The sequence below is a fragment of the Sipha flava genome, unplaced genomic scaffold, assembly GCF_003268045.1.
Source record: "Sipha flava isolate LNK unplaced genomic scaffold, YSA_version1 572_pilon_pilon, whole genome shotgun sequence".
Lineage (NCBI taxonomy): Eukaryota > Metazoa > Arthropoda > Insecta > Hemiptera > Aphididae > Sipha > Sipha flava.
In genome coordinates this window covers 142,720-159,772 of record NW_020273552.1, presented here as the reverse complement: position 1 = coordinate 159,772, position 17,053 = coordinate 142,720, and the positions used below count along the sequence as shown (strand labels likewise).

At 29.6% G+C, this 17,053-nt stretch overlaps 3 protein-coding genes and 1 long non-coding RNA gene across 4 annotated transcripts; 1 reads left to right on the top strand and 3 right to left on the bottom strand.

Moving 5' to 3' along the window:
- Positions 1-2,903, bottom strand: LOC112691174. Its single transcript, XR_003149289.1, has 3 exons — positions 2,485-2,903; positions 846-973; positions 1-147 (listed from the first exon to the last, which is right to left on the bottom strand). It is a non-coding gene; the product is annotated as an uncharacterized LOC112691174 (long non-coding RNA).
- A 1,263-nt stretch (positions 2,904-4,166) lies between these two features.
- Positions 4,167-5,040, bottom strand: LOC112691187. Its single transcript, XM_025565341.1, has 3 exons — positions 4,832-5,040; positions 4,574-4,754; positions 4,167-4,512 (listed from the first exon to the last, which is right to left on the bottom strand). Exons 1-3 carry the CDS (start codon positions 4,992-4,994, stop codon positions 4,167-4,169), a joined length of 690 nt encoding a protein of 229 aa, XP_025421126.1. The 5' UTR covers positions 4,995-5,040.
- A 363-nt stretch (positions 5,041-5,403) lies between these two features.
- On the bottom strand, positions 5,404-6,130 carry LOC112691186. Its single transcript, XM_025565340.1, has 2 exons — positions 6,034-6,130; positions 5,404-5,962 (listed from the first exon to the last, which is right to left on the bottom strand). The coding sequence occupies exons 1-2, from the start codon at positions 6,108-6,110 to the stop codon at positions 5,404-5,406; spliced, it is 636 nt and encodes a 211-aa protein (XP_025421125.1). The 5' UTR covers positions 6,111-6,130.
- Positions 6,131-8,825: 2,695 nt separating this feature from the next.
- Positions 8,826-15,228, top strand: LOC112691171 (cyclin-dependent kinase 9-like). The gene is made up of 7 exons (XM_025565329.1): positions 8,826-9,558; positions 11,704-11,791; positions 11,961-12,051; positions 12,111-12,277; positions 12,339-12,457; positions 14,479-14,749; positions 14,804-15,228. Exons 1-7 carry the CDS (start codon positions 9,116-9,118, stop codon positions 15,122-15,124), a joined length of 1,500 nt encoding a protein of 499 aa, XP_025421114.1. The 5' UTR covers positions 8,826-9,115; the 3' UTR covers positions 15,125-15,228.
- Positions 15,229-17,053: the final 1,825 nt, after the last annotated feature.

The following is a 17,053-nucleotide window of genomic DNA, read 5'->3' as shown; positions in this document are numbered from 1 at the left end:
CACAACTTAGAAACAATAGGAGCAAAAAAAAAAAAAAAAAAAAAATTGTTACATTTTAATAATTTATATAATAGATATGGGACTAATATTCTGGAACCAAAAGACGCTTGTCGTCACCACACTCCACACTTTGAAGTTCATTTTCATCTGTAAATACAAGGACTTGTTAGCATTTAAGTGAAGTAAGGTAATAAAATACAATACAAAAGTTAAACATTTAAATTATGGTCATAGACAAGAGTTGCCATATAAGTTCAAATAATGACTGAAATTTTTTCCAAAACAATTTCAAATATTTTATTTTGTATAAAGTATATACTCTTTAGGAATTATTGCGATTAGATATTAAATACAATATTAAATTATAGAATTTTGAGTAATAAAAACCAAATCATAATGACATAGAATTTACCAAGTTAGTTATTATAATTTTTTATTTATTTTACAGTTACATATGAATTATAAATTTCATCCGTATATTTATAAATTAAATACATTTTTGACCGATTTCAGAAATTTTAGTTTTCACATGATAAACATATGAAATTCTGTAGGATCATTTTGAAATTATTACAGATATAATTAAAAAATGACTACGGAATATATTCTATTTAGTTCTATATTTTTATATTAATAATAATGCAGTATAATATCATCATCAGTAAAGAATATCCGTTATAAAATGTAATGTACATGAAAAAAAAATTACTTTAAATACTTAATTTATATTATATTATACATATTTTTTTAAATATAATTGAAACTTGGTAGATGTAATGGGATGACTGAGATATATGGCAACCCTAATCCAAACTCAAAAGGTATAACATGAAAAATAAATATACCTATATAATTCTTATCATACAGCATTTTTTTAGTAAAAATGCAGTAGGCAATTAGAACGACTAACCACAGTATACACTTCCCGTAAAAGGATTCGAGTTCAGGTGAATACATCATTGTGAATCTATAACTATTAAAAAAAATCATTTAACAGTAAATAATACTACAATTTTAAATATTAAATATGTAAACTAATTAATTAATTAACTAATCATACAAATGTACAATTACATTTGAAAAAACAATATAAAACAAGTGTTTTTTAATTTTTTAATTTAGAACCTGGTAATGAAAAGGTTTATGTACTTAATAAATTTAAAATATGAAATGAATATTAATATTTATACAATAATGAATGAATATGAATATATATAAATAATCAGGTTGTTAGAAAGGAAACTATACTAATATGAGTAAGATGATAAGACTAAAAGTGATTAGAAAATCAAAAAAAAAAAAATAAATAAAAATAAAAATAAATAATTAACTGTTGAATTTAGGCAAAAGAAAACTTTTAAATCTTCTTTTACTCTATTTCATGGATACCTAGTAATTACAATTTATTAATGTCTTTCCAATTACAATTATTGAGGCGAGTAAAGGTTAAAACCAGGATAGCTGACTCCCAATAGTTGGAAGAAAGGCGAAGGAAAAGAAAAAGAACATGAAAGAAATATGAATAAGTTCTCTTACATTAAAAAGAAAATAACAATATGTGTAACCAACATAAATGAGATTCAAATGATTAGAAATAAAATATTATTAAGAAATCTAGTCCATAGAAGTATGTCGTTTTGAAAATTGTATGTTTTGTAAATATATTTATTACAGTAGAAACTTGATTAACCATCTGTACACGAACAATGGAATGATTATGTACCATATCAAATGTATAAAAGTTTTAAAAAAACTGACAAAGAAGACTGATTATTTTGTACAGTATGTATGTTGTTTCGGGCTACAATAGGGAGTTCTCACGAGATTGGAATAAATAAGGGCGTCCTGAAAAAACCCATTTTTAGATGTGTTTTAGTCCGATCAATACAAGAGCCTTCATGCCGCTTTACATATTAAATAAAATGGACTTAAAATTATTTGTAATAAAGTTAACATTTTGAACTCGAGGGCTTATTTTATTTCACCACATATCTTAACCTACATTGATTGAGGAGTTGTATAATTGATTGTGCTCTACTACTGTTGCATTAGTCGGTACATACCGGCCGGCACGCAACAATGTTTGTAATAATAATTTGTAAGACATAAAATTCATAAATGTATGTACGTTTAATGCATCGTGTCTGTTGACCAACGGTGCTGACTATAAACCTGTTGTTTACGTATAATCGAATTATTTTAGAAAAATTCTAACCGAAATTGATTCAATCTAAATGTTGACATTTTACTAGAGGGAGCAGAAGGTTTATGTTCAATAAGTTGTTGTCACGGATGGAAAACGAACGGTCTACACGGGATGAAGGAGACGGAACAACACGGTCAACGGTAAAAAATAAAAGCGACAAACGGCTCGAAAAAATTAACCATCCCGGGAAGTCAGCGATAAGCAGAGAGCACATCCCGTGCACGAACGCGTACCCCGGCGTGTCGTTGGAACGCGCGGGACGGCCGCGGTTGACTTACGAACTCTGTCGTTGCTCGGTGTTACGTGGAAAACGGCAGCGCGTCGAGACTACCAGTGGCGTTGCAACGGTCTCGTTTCTGTTGCGTACTTCACTCCAGGCTGTCAACGTGCACCGCGAGCATTCACTGTACGGCGATCACGACGTGTCGTACACGTACATTGCGGCTGACGTTATGTATGCCGCGCGTGTACGTTGCCCGTAGGAAATCGACGGTTTTCATTGGCTGCGAACTACGTTCGTGATAGCGTTATCGTTACGACGTGTTACGTTTCACGTACACGGTGCGCGCATAATATGAATCGGTTCGTCGGTACGACGGTATTTCATGCGAATCGATTCATTTATCCGATTGTGTATTGCAAATCAAAAGTTATTGAACATTTTGTGTTTTCGTCGACCTTTCACCTTGAGTGCAGGCAAAACTTTTCGTTCACATTTAAAGCGATTCGAAAGATCGATTAATTCCCATGAATAGCGTCGCCCCGAGATAAGCATACCATAATGATAAGACATTACGTATCCCGTGAACGTGGTCTGCGCTTTGTGAACACAACGTTGTTACCGTAGATCGCCGTTATACGCGCACACGCGAAACGCGTTCCGTGCGCGGCATTGCGCACAATTCGCAGTTTTTCAGTTATTTATTTTTTTTTATCGATGGATTTACTGTTCCCGGGATAGGGTTTTGGGGAGAGGTATTAAAAATAAAAAGCTCACTGGTATACCTCCGTGTCTCGGCCGATCGACTCGAAAACGTCGACACGTTCTTTTACGCATTCACTGGGCGTTATACAGTTTTATCGTAAACACGGATATGGTCCGTTCGTACGCGCAGTAGTTTGCAACGTTGTTACGAAGACGTAACAACGTACTTTTAACGTTTCGGTAATGGTGTCGAACACGGGACGTCTCACCGTTTCACCGAACGATATTAACTGGCGGACGAAAACGCATAGCTTTCAATCGCCAAACAAAATAACTTAACGGTGCTATGTCGACGGATCTAATTTATTAATCTTCCGACGAGTTGCCACGACGTAATTTTGAAATTATAATATGGGGAATATAAAAATCCAACGAAGGGGGGCGGCGGCGGCAAGACGTGGAACAAGTACTCGTATACCGTATAGCTTAAGGTGGGAACAGACTATTGTCACGTCACGTGAGCTCACGAGCTGTCACTTTGGCACGTTTAATCCGTGATATCACGCTTAGAAATAAACTATCGTCACATAAATACATTATCATGTCACAATTTAGTACCAAGTCAACAGTCACTGTGTTTTGTAGGTGTTTTTTCTTAAGGGGATTGGAAGCGGTGATTTAATAAGGGGCCGTGTATAGGCAATTCAATGTTTTATTCACGTTACGCAGTTTGTTTGTGTGCAAAGTAAATTATCATTAGTGTGCGTTGACACGGTCGGAATCCGTCGTACAGCCTCGTCATGTCTGTGGTGGGGAGCGAAGCATGGTCGACAACGCAAGCCACGTAGATATTATTATTATTATTATTTTATTATTATTATTATTAGGTATTATATTTTATATTATTACTCATTCCAACCGCGCACCAAAACCATTTGTCAATCATTACTTTTGATCCACAATATGACTTATAACAAATATATATTTAATTATTACATTTTTTTCAAAACATAATAGTATAAATTATTTTAAATTTTACCTGGTAGCAGTTGTTCCATGAAAATATTGTGATGCATATAAAATTGAAACAATTGTATTTTTCCGGTTTGTACTTTTTCGAAGCTTACATACTTTGCCAAAATTAGATGCTGTCAGCCTGTATGAACGTTCCCTCTTCCACTCTTCACATTGTGATTGTTCAGTAGTTCGACGTTCTACTTTATTAATATCTTGTAAGCTAAGTTTTAACCGCGATAACATATCTAATTTTTGTTCCTCAAATTCTTCACGAGAAAGTATTAATGGCTTACATCCTAAACTTTCATTTACAGCACCATAATCTTCGTCGAGTCCATCTATCAATTTTTTTTTGGTTCGAGAACTACATAAAATATTTAATTATGTAAAAGTAAATTTTAAAAAATGTATTTAAAAAAATGTACTTGAATGCTTGAAGTGGTTTTCTTATTTCTTTTTGTTTTTGAGATTTAATGTTTTTTAATATAAACGCTTTTGTAAATTTTCCTGGACTATAATTTGTTGCCTTTTTATGCAATTTTCGTAAATATTCCGGCCCATAGTTATAAGAAGTCAGCGCAGTATGACAGCGAGTCGTATAAGAACCTTTAATTTTAAAATGAGATGCGTAATTATTTTATTATAAAGTATAATATGTTTAAAAATTAATTTAGTTAAATCACCTCTAAATGAAAAGTTTATCCTTTTTCCTCCTATATATTTCGCCACAATACTATTGTATGATTCGACTGCATTGTTATTGACGTGATAAACTAAACTTTCTGAATGATATGCCACTAAATTTATAGATGCTATAATATCGTTCCAAATACCACATTCTTGCATTTTTGGAACTAAATTTATATCAGTATCATTTTTTCTTGTACAAAAATACCTAAAATAACAATAAAACATTATTAGGTGTATCTCAAACGTTATTGTGAGAGTAGGTACAGTAAAAAAAATGTACTATTCTTACATATCACATTTATCATGAGAACCAAATACATGATAAGGTCCGTTCGTAATATCAATTTTCAATAATTTTGTTTTCTCGTTATGAGCAATTTTCATATTTTTTCTAAATAATATAGCTTTAGTCACTGCGTATCTGCATAGAGGAATAAAATTAAAAAATATTGTTTAATCATAAAAATAATGATTATATATATATAACTACCTTAATCTTAACACATTTTCTTTTATTTTCGTTCGTATAAATCCTGGCACAACTTTACCCATTGAACTTTTAAAATTAAAATGGAAATATGAACTTCAAGTAGTTCAGAGTTTGAAGAAGAATTAGAAACTGCAGCTGTTGTTGCAGTTTTGGATGAAGAAAATAAAAAACTAATAATACTGATAATACTGAGTTACTTAATGCAAGATTAATTTGAGCCTGTTCAAATTTTGGTAATTGTTTTGTCATTTTTGACATACTCAGGAAAAACATGTACATATCCAGATTTTCAAATTGGTTAGTTATTTTATGTCCTTCGCTGACACACTTTTCTTCATACTGACGTTTTCTACGAGTAGAATTTTCTTTTAGAATTTCAACTAGCTGTTGTGCTGGATTGTTAGTTTTTTGTTTTTTGTTACGTTTCATGTGTTTATAATATGTTTCATCTACCGCAGCATTGCTGAATGTTGCTTCATCTTGGTTAACTTCAATACTTCGTTCATTTTGCGTTTCTCTGTGTATCTGTGCTTGTTCGGACTGTATATTTTCGTCTTCGGTCCCCTCTGACAAATCATCTGGCTCATTGATCAAATTTGCAGATGTCTGAGATTCGTTTAAGTTACTATGCGTCCTTTAATTGAATAAAAAAACATTAGGAATAAAATAAAAAATAACATAATAATTTAATAATTTAATTTTTACTTTCTGCTTTCTAAATATGGTATAATAAATGACATTTGTGGTTCGTATTTCCACACAGATTTCTTTTTGGAAGCCATGCCACTTTGTGTTTCTTCTCTACGTCTGTTCCGAGCATTGCAGAAACATTTCCTTAAATTTATTAACTTATTTGTTGGTTCCTATAATCGGTGGAACGATGGTCACATAATGCCTTATGTTCACGAACTTTTTCGATTAAAAGTTCATCCATTTTAAAATTAAATAACTTAAAGTAGGTAAATGAAATTTTAATTTTAATATTTTATAAAAAAGACCCAAATGCGTGATGACACGTGAGTCAAAAATGTGTGTGATGTTAGAAAATCAAAACGTGCTATCACGCGTGAGCTAGGAAATATGACGTGACGCGCGTGAGGTGACATAAGTGTGGCGCTGATACATTAAAATACTGTATAAATCTATATCCTACACTTTTTTCCCGTGACGTGATAACACGTGATAGCACGTGACAATAGTCTGTTCCCACCTTAACGTGTTACATTACGATATTATAATATGTACCCGGCACCTTTTTCGTAGAAAATATGTTACGATATTAAAATATGTCAATGATGTACTCAGGGAAGAGATATTGTCTCTCGATTTCAATAGTAAATTATATATCTCAATATTATGTAATATAAAACACACGGATGGATATCATACGCTATTTTCCTGTGACCAAACTTGTTACATAACGCGATTTATTGTTTTCGGTGCATCAACAAAATGTTTTAGATATAGCCGTGATATAGTTTTAATGTAATATGTAACTGATTAGCTCTACCCTAAAACAATTCATGGATACGTACTGAAGTAGGTACTTGTCCAAAATGCTATCTACCGCACGTTTGATGGTTAAATATGCTATTTACCGTAAATACTTCAACTACCGTGTAGTTATGTATACGTGTTTCTGATCGCTCCGAGGAATGATTTTTTCAGCACTTTTTTTAACTCGTCACCACAAATCGATTGGTTTTTAATTTTTGTACATATTCGGTCGATTGGTAATAAACCACATATGCTTAAAAAATGTTCGCACATCTTTTCTTCATTTTGAATTATATGTCGATATAAATAACTCATAGTTTACAAACTCATAATAATAATGAATAAATAACAGTAAAAACACATATATTCGATACGACTCACAATCGCATACTAAATAATAATATAAAGCTATACCTACTACTAAGGTATAAATATAATATAATTTGGGGTTTTTAAAATCTTAATTTTAATTGCAAAATGATAAAGTATATTTAATAAACAGCATACGGATATATGGTAGATATCATGCTATCATCAAATTACGGCAGATAGCATATTGGCCGAGTACTCTGAAGTATTTATTGAATGCCACGTATCAATGTTATACAATTTTAATTAAATTAAATTGACATAAAATGTATGAACCTAAATGTTTGTATTTTAAACATCTGTATATAACTCTAAATTTATTTCGATGGCAAAATGTTAGTTTTATGGTGACGGGTATAAGGTCAGTGCCTTATGTATATATATATATGTATGTATTAAGTCGAGTGAAGTGAAATGTTGTTATTATTCATTTATTCCCATACACATAATATGATTACAGATACTTGCATAAGTCAAACGAAGCGAGCGCATCTTACGCGACTATACGAGTATATTAAATTATTCAAAACATTGTTCAAAGTCGGCGCGTAGGTATAGTTCAAGATATTATCAATGAGATCTGTATAGAATTTAGGTAACCACCCGCGGACATTTAAATACTTCAGTATAAACTACAAATGAATAATTTGAATATTGTTCGTACGATTTGTACCTGTCGAATACTTGATGCGTTTGAAAATGTACACGAATAGAAATTTAACCGTCGTTCTATAAAAAGTGATCGTCGACAAGACGGGAACAATAATAAAAAACATGGTATGTATATCTACGTGTAATGAATAAAAATGAAATTTATATGAATATTTAAAATATGTGATACGCTTTATTGGTTTTTTAAGAAATAATAATCGGATAACGTTGAGTACTCAAAACTACCGAAACACATTTCTAGTACTAATGTATTGCAGTAATCGTTTTCTGGTGGTACCCGAGGTAGATACCATTTGAAAGTGCATTTCGACACAAAATCGCGCCCGTTCGTATGCGGTTTCCTAATCGGTCGCGGGATTTATTGCTTCGCGAAAATATCGTTCGCGCGCGTGCTTGTACCGCGGTTGTCCTCCTTAATTGGCGGAAACTTTGAGTACGCGACTAATCCACGTCGGGTCGAACAGACAACCGAACGTTTCACTGGAAGGAGCGCAGGAGCCGTGTCGAGAAGGTCAGCGATATTATTTGGCCGACGAGGTTTCAGGGACCATAAGCGCAATGACGCGACGAACGCATTCCCTCCACCCCCAATATCGTACTTTAGCAAAACTAATTTCGCCACTACCTTGGGCACATCTCTAAGAACACGACGTCGTACAAAATATTTTCAACGGTAGAACGTGTTCACGCGTGAAACCGACGAAAGGCATTTTATTCGCCAAGTGATCTAAGACGGAAAACACCTATTGCGAAACTTGCGGAACAGGATGTTTAAGCGAAAACATCGTAGAAGCGTAAATAATCGAGTACGAGTTACGGGAATTATTACGAGACGCGGACCGACGTCTCCGTGTGGTACACGAATGTATTGAAAAAAGAAAAAAAGGAAAAAAAAAAAAAACTAAAAACCAGATCGGTGCACGTACGCGCAAGTTCCCGTCGACCCCGGTGCACGGTAATGGAACACGTACGCAAACGAACCCCACCTGTTCGGCCGAGTGGACAGTGCCGATAAGCGTTGTCGCGACCATAACCTCGTTCAACGTCCGACGCGCACGTGCTTGTGCTTCGAGCGTAACGTAACCGACAGCAGTCGAACGGTCGAATCGATCCAATACCTTTCCGTCCAGCTGAACCGTCCTCGACCGCGAACCTGCGCCGGTGATAGCTGTCCGAATACGACCCCGACGACTCGTGCGCGCCGCCCAAACCGTGTTTGCCCTCGACGTCCAATTTGTACGTCCCCGCGATGTCCGATCCGCGTTTGATCTTCACATCCAAAAGTTTCATGCCTTCCTCGCCCAACACTCCCGTTCCCTCCACGTCCAACACTTCCGTTCCCTCCACGTCCAACTTCCTCGTTCCCACCGCGTCCAACACCCTTGTTCCCCCCACCGCGTCCAACACCCTTGTTCCCCCCACCGCGTCCAACACTCTTGAGCCGACCACGGTCAACGCGAGCCCGCCCTCGATACATTCGTCATGGTTCCAATCGATGACGTACCAAGAGGCATTGCAGTTAAGCGATCTGGAAGACGACCTGACGGAAGACGATGAACCGTCGACCGCCATGGAAAAAATGCGAAAATTGAGAAAAGCCAAGGACGAGTACCTTGCAAATTATAATTACCCGTTCTGCCCAGATTTGTCCCGTTACAATTTGATATCGAAAATTGGTGAAGGCACGTTTGGGTAAATACCATACGACCGTCGCGTATCAAGCCTTGAGACCGTACGGTTTTCTGTTAATCCTACATATTCAGTAGTTGTTATTATTGTGACTAATAACGCAAGTACTCTAATGCCAAAAAAATGTATTTATATTATTGTGTAATCGAAGAATATTGTATTGGAATCTAACCAGTGGTTCATGGACGACCGAAGGATCTGTACATGATTGTTGCGGAGTCCATGAAATGGTTCTAAATATTTATTCTAATATTAAACAAATATTACCTATTTTTCAAATAACCATTTAGTCACAATACACTAATTTATACTTGTAAAATAATAATAGAGTAATAATTTTTCAAACGAATTCAAGAATATTACATAACAATCAAAACCAAAAGATTTATTTTTAAGGAGTAAGGGGCTAAATGATTATATTATATTTTTCAAAAGGGTCCATGGCTTAGAATATATTAAGAACCACCTTATCATATGGTTGTGCTTAAGTCGCTAGATACTTGTAGACATGACAACTATTGATTTATCGTATAGTAGGTATTGCTATATCCATTGTGAACGTTTTTAATATTGAACTGTTTTATTATTGACTAAGGAACATATACATAGTACGTTTAAGTATATATTTAGTAAAATGTACTATGTGTGTTCCTTAATAATAATACAATATTAAATACAAATACAAAACAAATTAAAATATATATATAAATACATAAGTATTTATTTATTTATTACGTATTGCAACTTTTTGAAGAACTTTATATTAAATTGATTTCACTTTAATTCAGGAATGGTTGCATTTTACATTTTGTTAATATATTATCAGAGAAACGCCATTTTATAATGATTTATTAATTTAAAATTGGATATTTGAAAGTTATCAATGATATTTTCAATATTGAAATATTTATAGTACGTAGGATTTTGAAAAAAAAAGTCATCAATTATATTCTTGTAATTATCATTAAAATGTTACCTAGTAGGTATCAAATCATACATAGTTCAATTTAAATCAACTATAAATAGTTTCTTTTAATATTAAATATATAGTTGTATGAGTTAAACAGAAGACTATTACTTATTAGTTAGGTGTATTCAAATATTAATTCAATCAATATTTTAAAAGGTTCTTCTTCTTTTCTCTTGCCTTTCTCCCAACTATTTCGGGTCAGCCACATATATTCTAAATCTCAACACATCTCAATTTTATACATCTACACACATACTAACAGTCCTCGCATCATTCTCATTCGTATCCAATCATTTTTTTTTTGGCCTTGCTTTTCCTCTTTTCCCTTCAATATTCATTTTCATAACCACTATTGCTGCTTTTGTTTTCTCTCGCCTCATCAGATGCCCAAACCATATCAGTTTATTTTCTCTTATCTTGTCAACTATTGATGCTACACCAATACTACCTCTAACATATTTGTTCCTTATTCTATCTTCTCTTGTCACTTTACTTATCTATCTAAACATTCTCATTCCCACAATAGTCATACTCTAATTTATTCTCTTGTCAACTGCCCAACAATCTAAACTATATAGCATAGTTGGTATCACTACATTACTGTAAAATTTAAATTTTAGCCTCATTGGAATTTTCTTATTGCATAAAATGCTCGACATTTTTCTCCATTTCATCCAACCTTACTTAATCCTATGTTTTACATTCCTTCAATATTTTAAAAGGTTAAATATATTAATATTTTTTTTATTTATCTGTAATGGTATTTAATGTATAAACAATTATTTATTTTTATTATAAATGTTAAATTTAACAATCAGAATTATAATAACTATATTTTAAATTAAATAGCTGGTTAAATATTTTATTTTATATTTGTTTCTGATTATTAATGAATTTATAAAAAAATAAATGTGTATAATTAAATTTATACTTATAGAGTATTTAATTAAGATTTCCTTATTGTGATATTTCAGATTTAATAAGACATTTAGAGATTTAGATATATATATATAAATATTATACATACATTATGTAATGGTATTGAACAGCTGTTGATCTTTAAATTTGTTTGTTCATATATTTCTTCTGTAAATTAAAAAAAAAAATACTAAAACATATTTGTAGAATACTTTTATCAATATATCATGAATATTTAAATTTATGTTATAATTTTTTAGGGAAGTATTTAAAGGATCGACAATCAAATATAATAAACCGATTCTTGTTGCAATAAAAAAAATTCTTAAATCAAATGAAAAGGAAGGTGTGAGTAAATTTTTTTTTATCATAAAAATCACAATAAAGTAACGTAGTATTAAACTGTTTATGATGGGAGTTTTATGATTACATATGTATATTTTTCATAGTACATTGGAGTATTGAAAATTATTTTGTTTATATCTACTAAATAATAGTATTAATTATTTAATTTCAGTTTCCAATGACTTCTGAAAGAGAAATCCGAATTTTAAAAAAACTAAAACATAAAAACATAGTAAGATTAATAGAAGTCTGTCAAACTAAACGTAAGTATAATTCAACTATCATTTGTCGTGTAAGTAAATAATGTGCAAATTATTTACAGCCTCTGCTAAAACAAATTTTCGGACGATATTTCATTTAATTTTTGAATTCTGTGAACATGATTTATCTGGTTTAGTATTAAATCATGAGATAAAATTCAAATTAAGTGAAATTAAAAACTTGTTAAAACAATTGCTCAATGGAGTCTATTATATTCACGCAAATAAAGTAATATTAATTTAACTAGAATTTTAAATGTTTGTGTTAATATAAAATTATTTTTGTACAGATTTTACATCGGGACATAAAAACATCAAATATATTAATTACTAAAAAAGGAGTAGTGAAGATAGCTGATTTTGGTTTATCTAGAGCATTTAGTGAACTACCTGCGAGTATGGAAAATAAGTAAGATTAAATTAAATATTTTATGATACTGCTTCATAAAAATATATTTTTTTCAAAACTTTATAGGTACTATCGAACAATAAAATTTGAATGACATTTTTGATAAAAAGATCATTACTATTTATTACAAAAAATATATATAAACAGGGTATTAAAGAAATGTTTCTCTTTAATTTCAATTCTGACATGTTCTAATAAGAATATTTAAATAAATCTCAACTAATGGCAAATAAGTTAGTTATATTATAGTTTCATAAATTGTTTTATTTAAAATATTTTCAAATATTTAAGATTTAAACCTTACATTTACTTTGCATAACACAGGTTAGTATTCAAAAACATAAATAATAAAAAACAATAAATAAATGAAATAAGTTTTATATTCTGAAATTTTTTATAAAATTTAATGAAATAAATTTATTAATATACATTATCATGTATATAAATCCATTACCTTAAATGTATATTTTTAATGTTTTATAATGTTGATTTAATATGAATGATCAAAAAGTGAAAGTTTTTATTTAACTATGTGTATCACAAATTCAAATTTATGTTAAATATTAAAAATTGATAGGTTAATATTTAATACTTATATAATATATTTCTTATTAAAATTATATATTTGTTATACTACAACTTTATTAATTATAAATGTCTACAAAAAAAAAAAAAAAAAAAAAACATGACTTATTTTTTATAAATGATTTAGTATTTAATTATTTATTTATAAGTAATAATAGATTTTTATGATTTTTTTTAATATTATTCTAATTATAAAATTTATGATATTTAAGCTTTAGTTTGATGATAAATGATAAATATATTTATGATAACCAATATAATGTGGTACTCAAAAAAAAAAAAAAATAAATGTTTTAGTTGGGCAATAAACAAATTTGATAAATACTGTATATTTCAAGAGAATATATGAGTTATACAAGCCTATTAACATTATTTTTAATTTAGTTTACAGTTTACTTTTTCTATTACTAGTCTGTTCAAGTTGGATTAAATATAAAATTATACTTAAAATATATTTTTTAATTTATATATTTATATATATTATAAGTGCAGGTATAATTTTATAAAATTACTCATTAAACAAGGTGGAATACAGAAAAAACCTAGAAAAGATAAAGATAATTATATTGGTTAGTTTAAAAAAATTATTTAAGTGTTTTATTTTATGGGCATAATCTTTGGAAAAATTTTCTTGATATTTAAATAAAATGTTTGTTATCCATAATGCACCTATAAATTGGTTAAATACTGTGCATTTTATTTAAATATGAATTTTATTTTTAAATGAAATATCCCAAACAGCTGTAGTGAGCTGTTGAATAGACTTACTCTATTAATTAATTAAAAACAGAATAAAAATTTGTTTATTTCAATATAATACTTTAATAATTTTTACACTAAATAGGTTTAGACTGGAGTTCTCCACATACGGATTACTTTACTCTTTACAAGTCACAAGTAAGAAGTGAGGCACGAGTAAAAGGTCGGTCCCTCTTACCTACTAGTGTCTTACTAACTAGATCAGAAATTAATTGCATTATGCAATTAATCTATGACAAGGTTGTTTAACTATTATCTAATTTGCGTAAAATATTCCTAATTAACACAATCTACATAAATACATATATCATGTGAAACTACACAGCATTTTTCTCATAATTTAACAATAATAACTATAATATTAGTTATAGAAATAATTTAATACAACTTGACTTCAAATTATTTATAATAATAATTTATATATTATATAGTAGAAGGGTTATGAGTACATTGGATCTAATCAATGTGGCAATATAATAATTAAAATTTCTTCATAATATTGTGGTAATTATTTTTATTCAAATCAAAAAGGTTTTATTGAAAAGAACTTATGTGTAGCCCTAATTTATAATCTTATAATTAAATTAAAACCCAATTTATAATTAAATGTTCATTGATATGTTTATATAGCTGTCTTCTATGATTTATATTTTACTGTTATATTATTACATGTGTAGATATACCAATTGTGTAGTAACATTGTGGTATCGTCCACCTGAATTGCTGCTTGGTGATCGTAATTATGGTCCACCTATTGACATATGGGGAATTGGCTGCATTATGGCAGAATTATTTACTCGTTGGCCAATTTTGCGTGGCGATTCGGAACAAGAGCAGTTATTGGAGATCATCAAATTATGTGGACCAATCACGCCAGAAGTATGGCCTAATGTTGATAAATTAGTGCTATACAGATCAATGAAACTACCTCAAAATTACCCACGAAAGGTTAGATGTTAAATTGGATTTTTATTTGGTTCTTAATATAATACATATTTACAGGTCAAGGATTATCTAAAAAACTATACACGTGATATATTTTCTGGTGACCTGTTGGATAAATTTTTGACATATGACCCGAAAAAAAGAATAAATGCTGACTTAGCTTTGAACCATAGCTTTTTCTGGACAGATCCTATGCCATCAAATCTTGCTGAGAAGATGAAAGAAATACACCAGAATAATTTTGACTATTTAAATAAAATTTCAAAGGCTAAGGCCCAGGTGGAGCTTAATCAATCATTGCCTGCTTTCAATCGAATAAAGCCGTCTTCATCTTCCAGTTTAAATAGTCTTACAAGTTTTCCTGATCGTATTTTCTAGTTAAGCCAATGAATGTATAATTTCATATTATATTAATTTTATCTTCTTGATGGGGGCCATATAAACTTATCTAATATGTTTACATTAAGCTTTTATTATCATATAATGGGTGTTATTGTCTTATTATAAATGTAATCAATAGTTTAAATTGTTATTGTTATTTGTTAACTATTAATTTTTAATTTAATTTAATTTTTTGTTTCAGTTAATTGTATTGTTTTTTGTTTCATTTAATTAATTTTTAATATGATTCTATTTATATTTATTATTGATCGTTTTTTTTTAATGTGATTTTTTAAATTAATCATAGCTATGACTATTCAAAATATATTGAGGGAAGGGTGTAGTAAGTTTTTTGTATTGGTTCGTTAGTAGATTAGAGTATTTTGTATATGAGTATTGCTTTGTTACTGAATACCTGAATGGTTACCAGTGATTATCCAGAAATTAGTAATAGCTCATGCAGCCATAGCACTACCACATCATGCTCTTATTATTTTAATTGTAATTTGAGATAATTGTTTTATAAATTTTTATTTTTATTATACTTATATAAAGTTTATTTTAGAAAACAGGAGATTATTATTTTTTAATTTTTTGTTTTATGTAATAATTTTACTAGTATATAGGCTTTAAAATTATATTTATGTAACATTATTATTGTTAAATGTTAACTTATTAAAAACAACTATATTTCTTATAGATTTTAATTTTAACTCTTGTTTGTATTTATTATAGTTGTAATCGTTGTATGAATTGTTGTTTTTAAACACAAAATTACTTAAATAATTTGTGGGTTTTGACGGCATAAATACTTTTTAATTATTGATGAATACTGAAAGAAAACTTACAATATCCATATTATTATATTTTTTTATTTAATATTTTGATAATGAACGTAAAAATAATTTATCATTGTATTACCTAGTTGACAATCACAGTACAGTAAATTCAATGCAATTGTAATATTGAGTCATATAGCATTAAATAATTATGAAACTAATATTACTATAATATTAAAAAAAAAAAAAAAAATATCAGAACTATTTCATATTGATAGTACTTACATTTTCATTTTTTTAATTAGTTTTCAATGATTTTAGATTGAACTAGATTGTAGATTACAATATGCATTGATAAAAAAATAATGTTCAAGAATACAATTATTAAAATGGTAAATATATTTATACAAATGTCTGCAATACAAAATTGCAAGTTCTAAATATTTAATTAATCAACAACTTTACTAAATTATATAATGATAGATTATCAAAATGAAAAATATTAGAATAATGTCATTCAGATTTAGCAGTATTTATTAGATTTAAATTTAGTTTTTATTTTGCTTCTTATACTTTTAAGACATTTTTATATAAATAAAAAAAAATAATTAACTTATTTAGAGGCATTTTTAGTCTGATCTTGCGATTTTCAACTATAATTTGTTGATACTCGTTTTAAATTTTGGTTTTAGGAGCCTCTTAGAGCTTGAGGCCCTGTGAATTACATCCTCGCTAAATCCGGAACCGTTTCTTCAGTATTTTTAAAAAATTATTTTAATCTAATTTATCTAAATAATACGTCAAAACAGTAACGTATTTAAGGGTTCAAATAAAGTTGGAAAATCCATAAGAAGAGTCTTGAGCAAAATATATCAGTAATATACTTACCCCCATTGTATTAAACTGATCGCTACGATCGCAATAAAAAATAACAACCCAATATAAATGTTATAGTAACAAATATTATTAAAAAAAATAAGTACACCATTTTTAAAAAATTTATAGTAGGTAATAAAATAAAATTACAAAATTATAGTTGAGAACCTCTTCGAAGTCTTGAAAATCATATTAGAAAATTTATCACATCAAGGTGTGACTACTTCATTATCATTAGTTTCTAAATACAAGGCCTTGTCGTATCAACCGA

Coding starts and splice junctions, on each gene's coding strand:
- LOC112691187 (XM_025565341.1), bottom strand. CDS start 4,994: ATGCAAGAATGTGGTATTTGGAACGATATTATAGCATCTATAAATTTA. Junction 4,755..4,831: donor GATAAACTTTTCATTTAGAG/GTGATTTAACTA, acceptor TTAAAATTAAAG/GTTCTTATACGACTCGCTGT. Junction 4,513..4,573: donor AAACCACTTCAAGCATTCAA/GTACATTTTTTT, acceptor TATTTTATGTAG/TTCTCGAACCAAAAAAAAAT.
- LOC112691186 (XM_025565340.1), bottom strand. CDS start 6,110: ATGGCTTCCAAAAAGAAATCTGTGTGGAAATACGAACCACAAATGTCA. Junction 5,963..6,033: donor CCATATTTAGAAAGCAGAAA/GTAAAAATTAAA, acceptor ATTCAATTAAAG/GACGCATAGTAACTTAAACG.
- LOC112691171 (XM_025565329.1), top strand. CDS start 9,116: ATGTCCGATCCGCGTTTGATCTTCACATCCAAAAGTTTCATGCCTTCC. Junction 12,458..14,478: donor CCTGCGAGTATGGAAAATAA/GTAAGATTAAAT, acceptor TTACATGTGTAG/ATATACCAATTGTGTAGTAA. Junction 14,750..14,803: donor CTCAAAATTACCCACGAAAG/GTTAGATGTTAA, acceptor ACATATTTACAG/GTCAAGGATTATCTAAAAAA.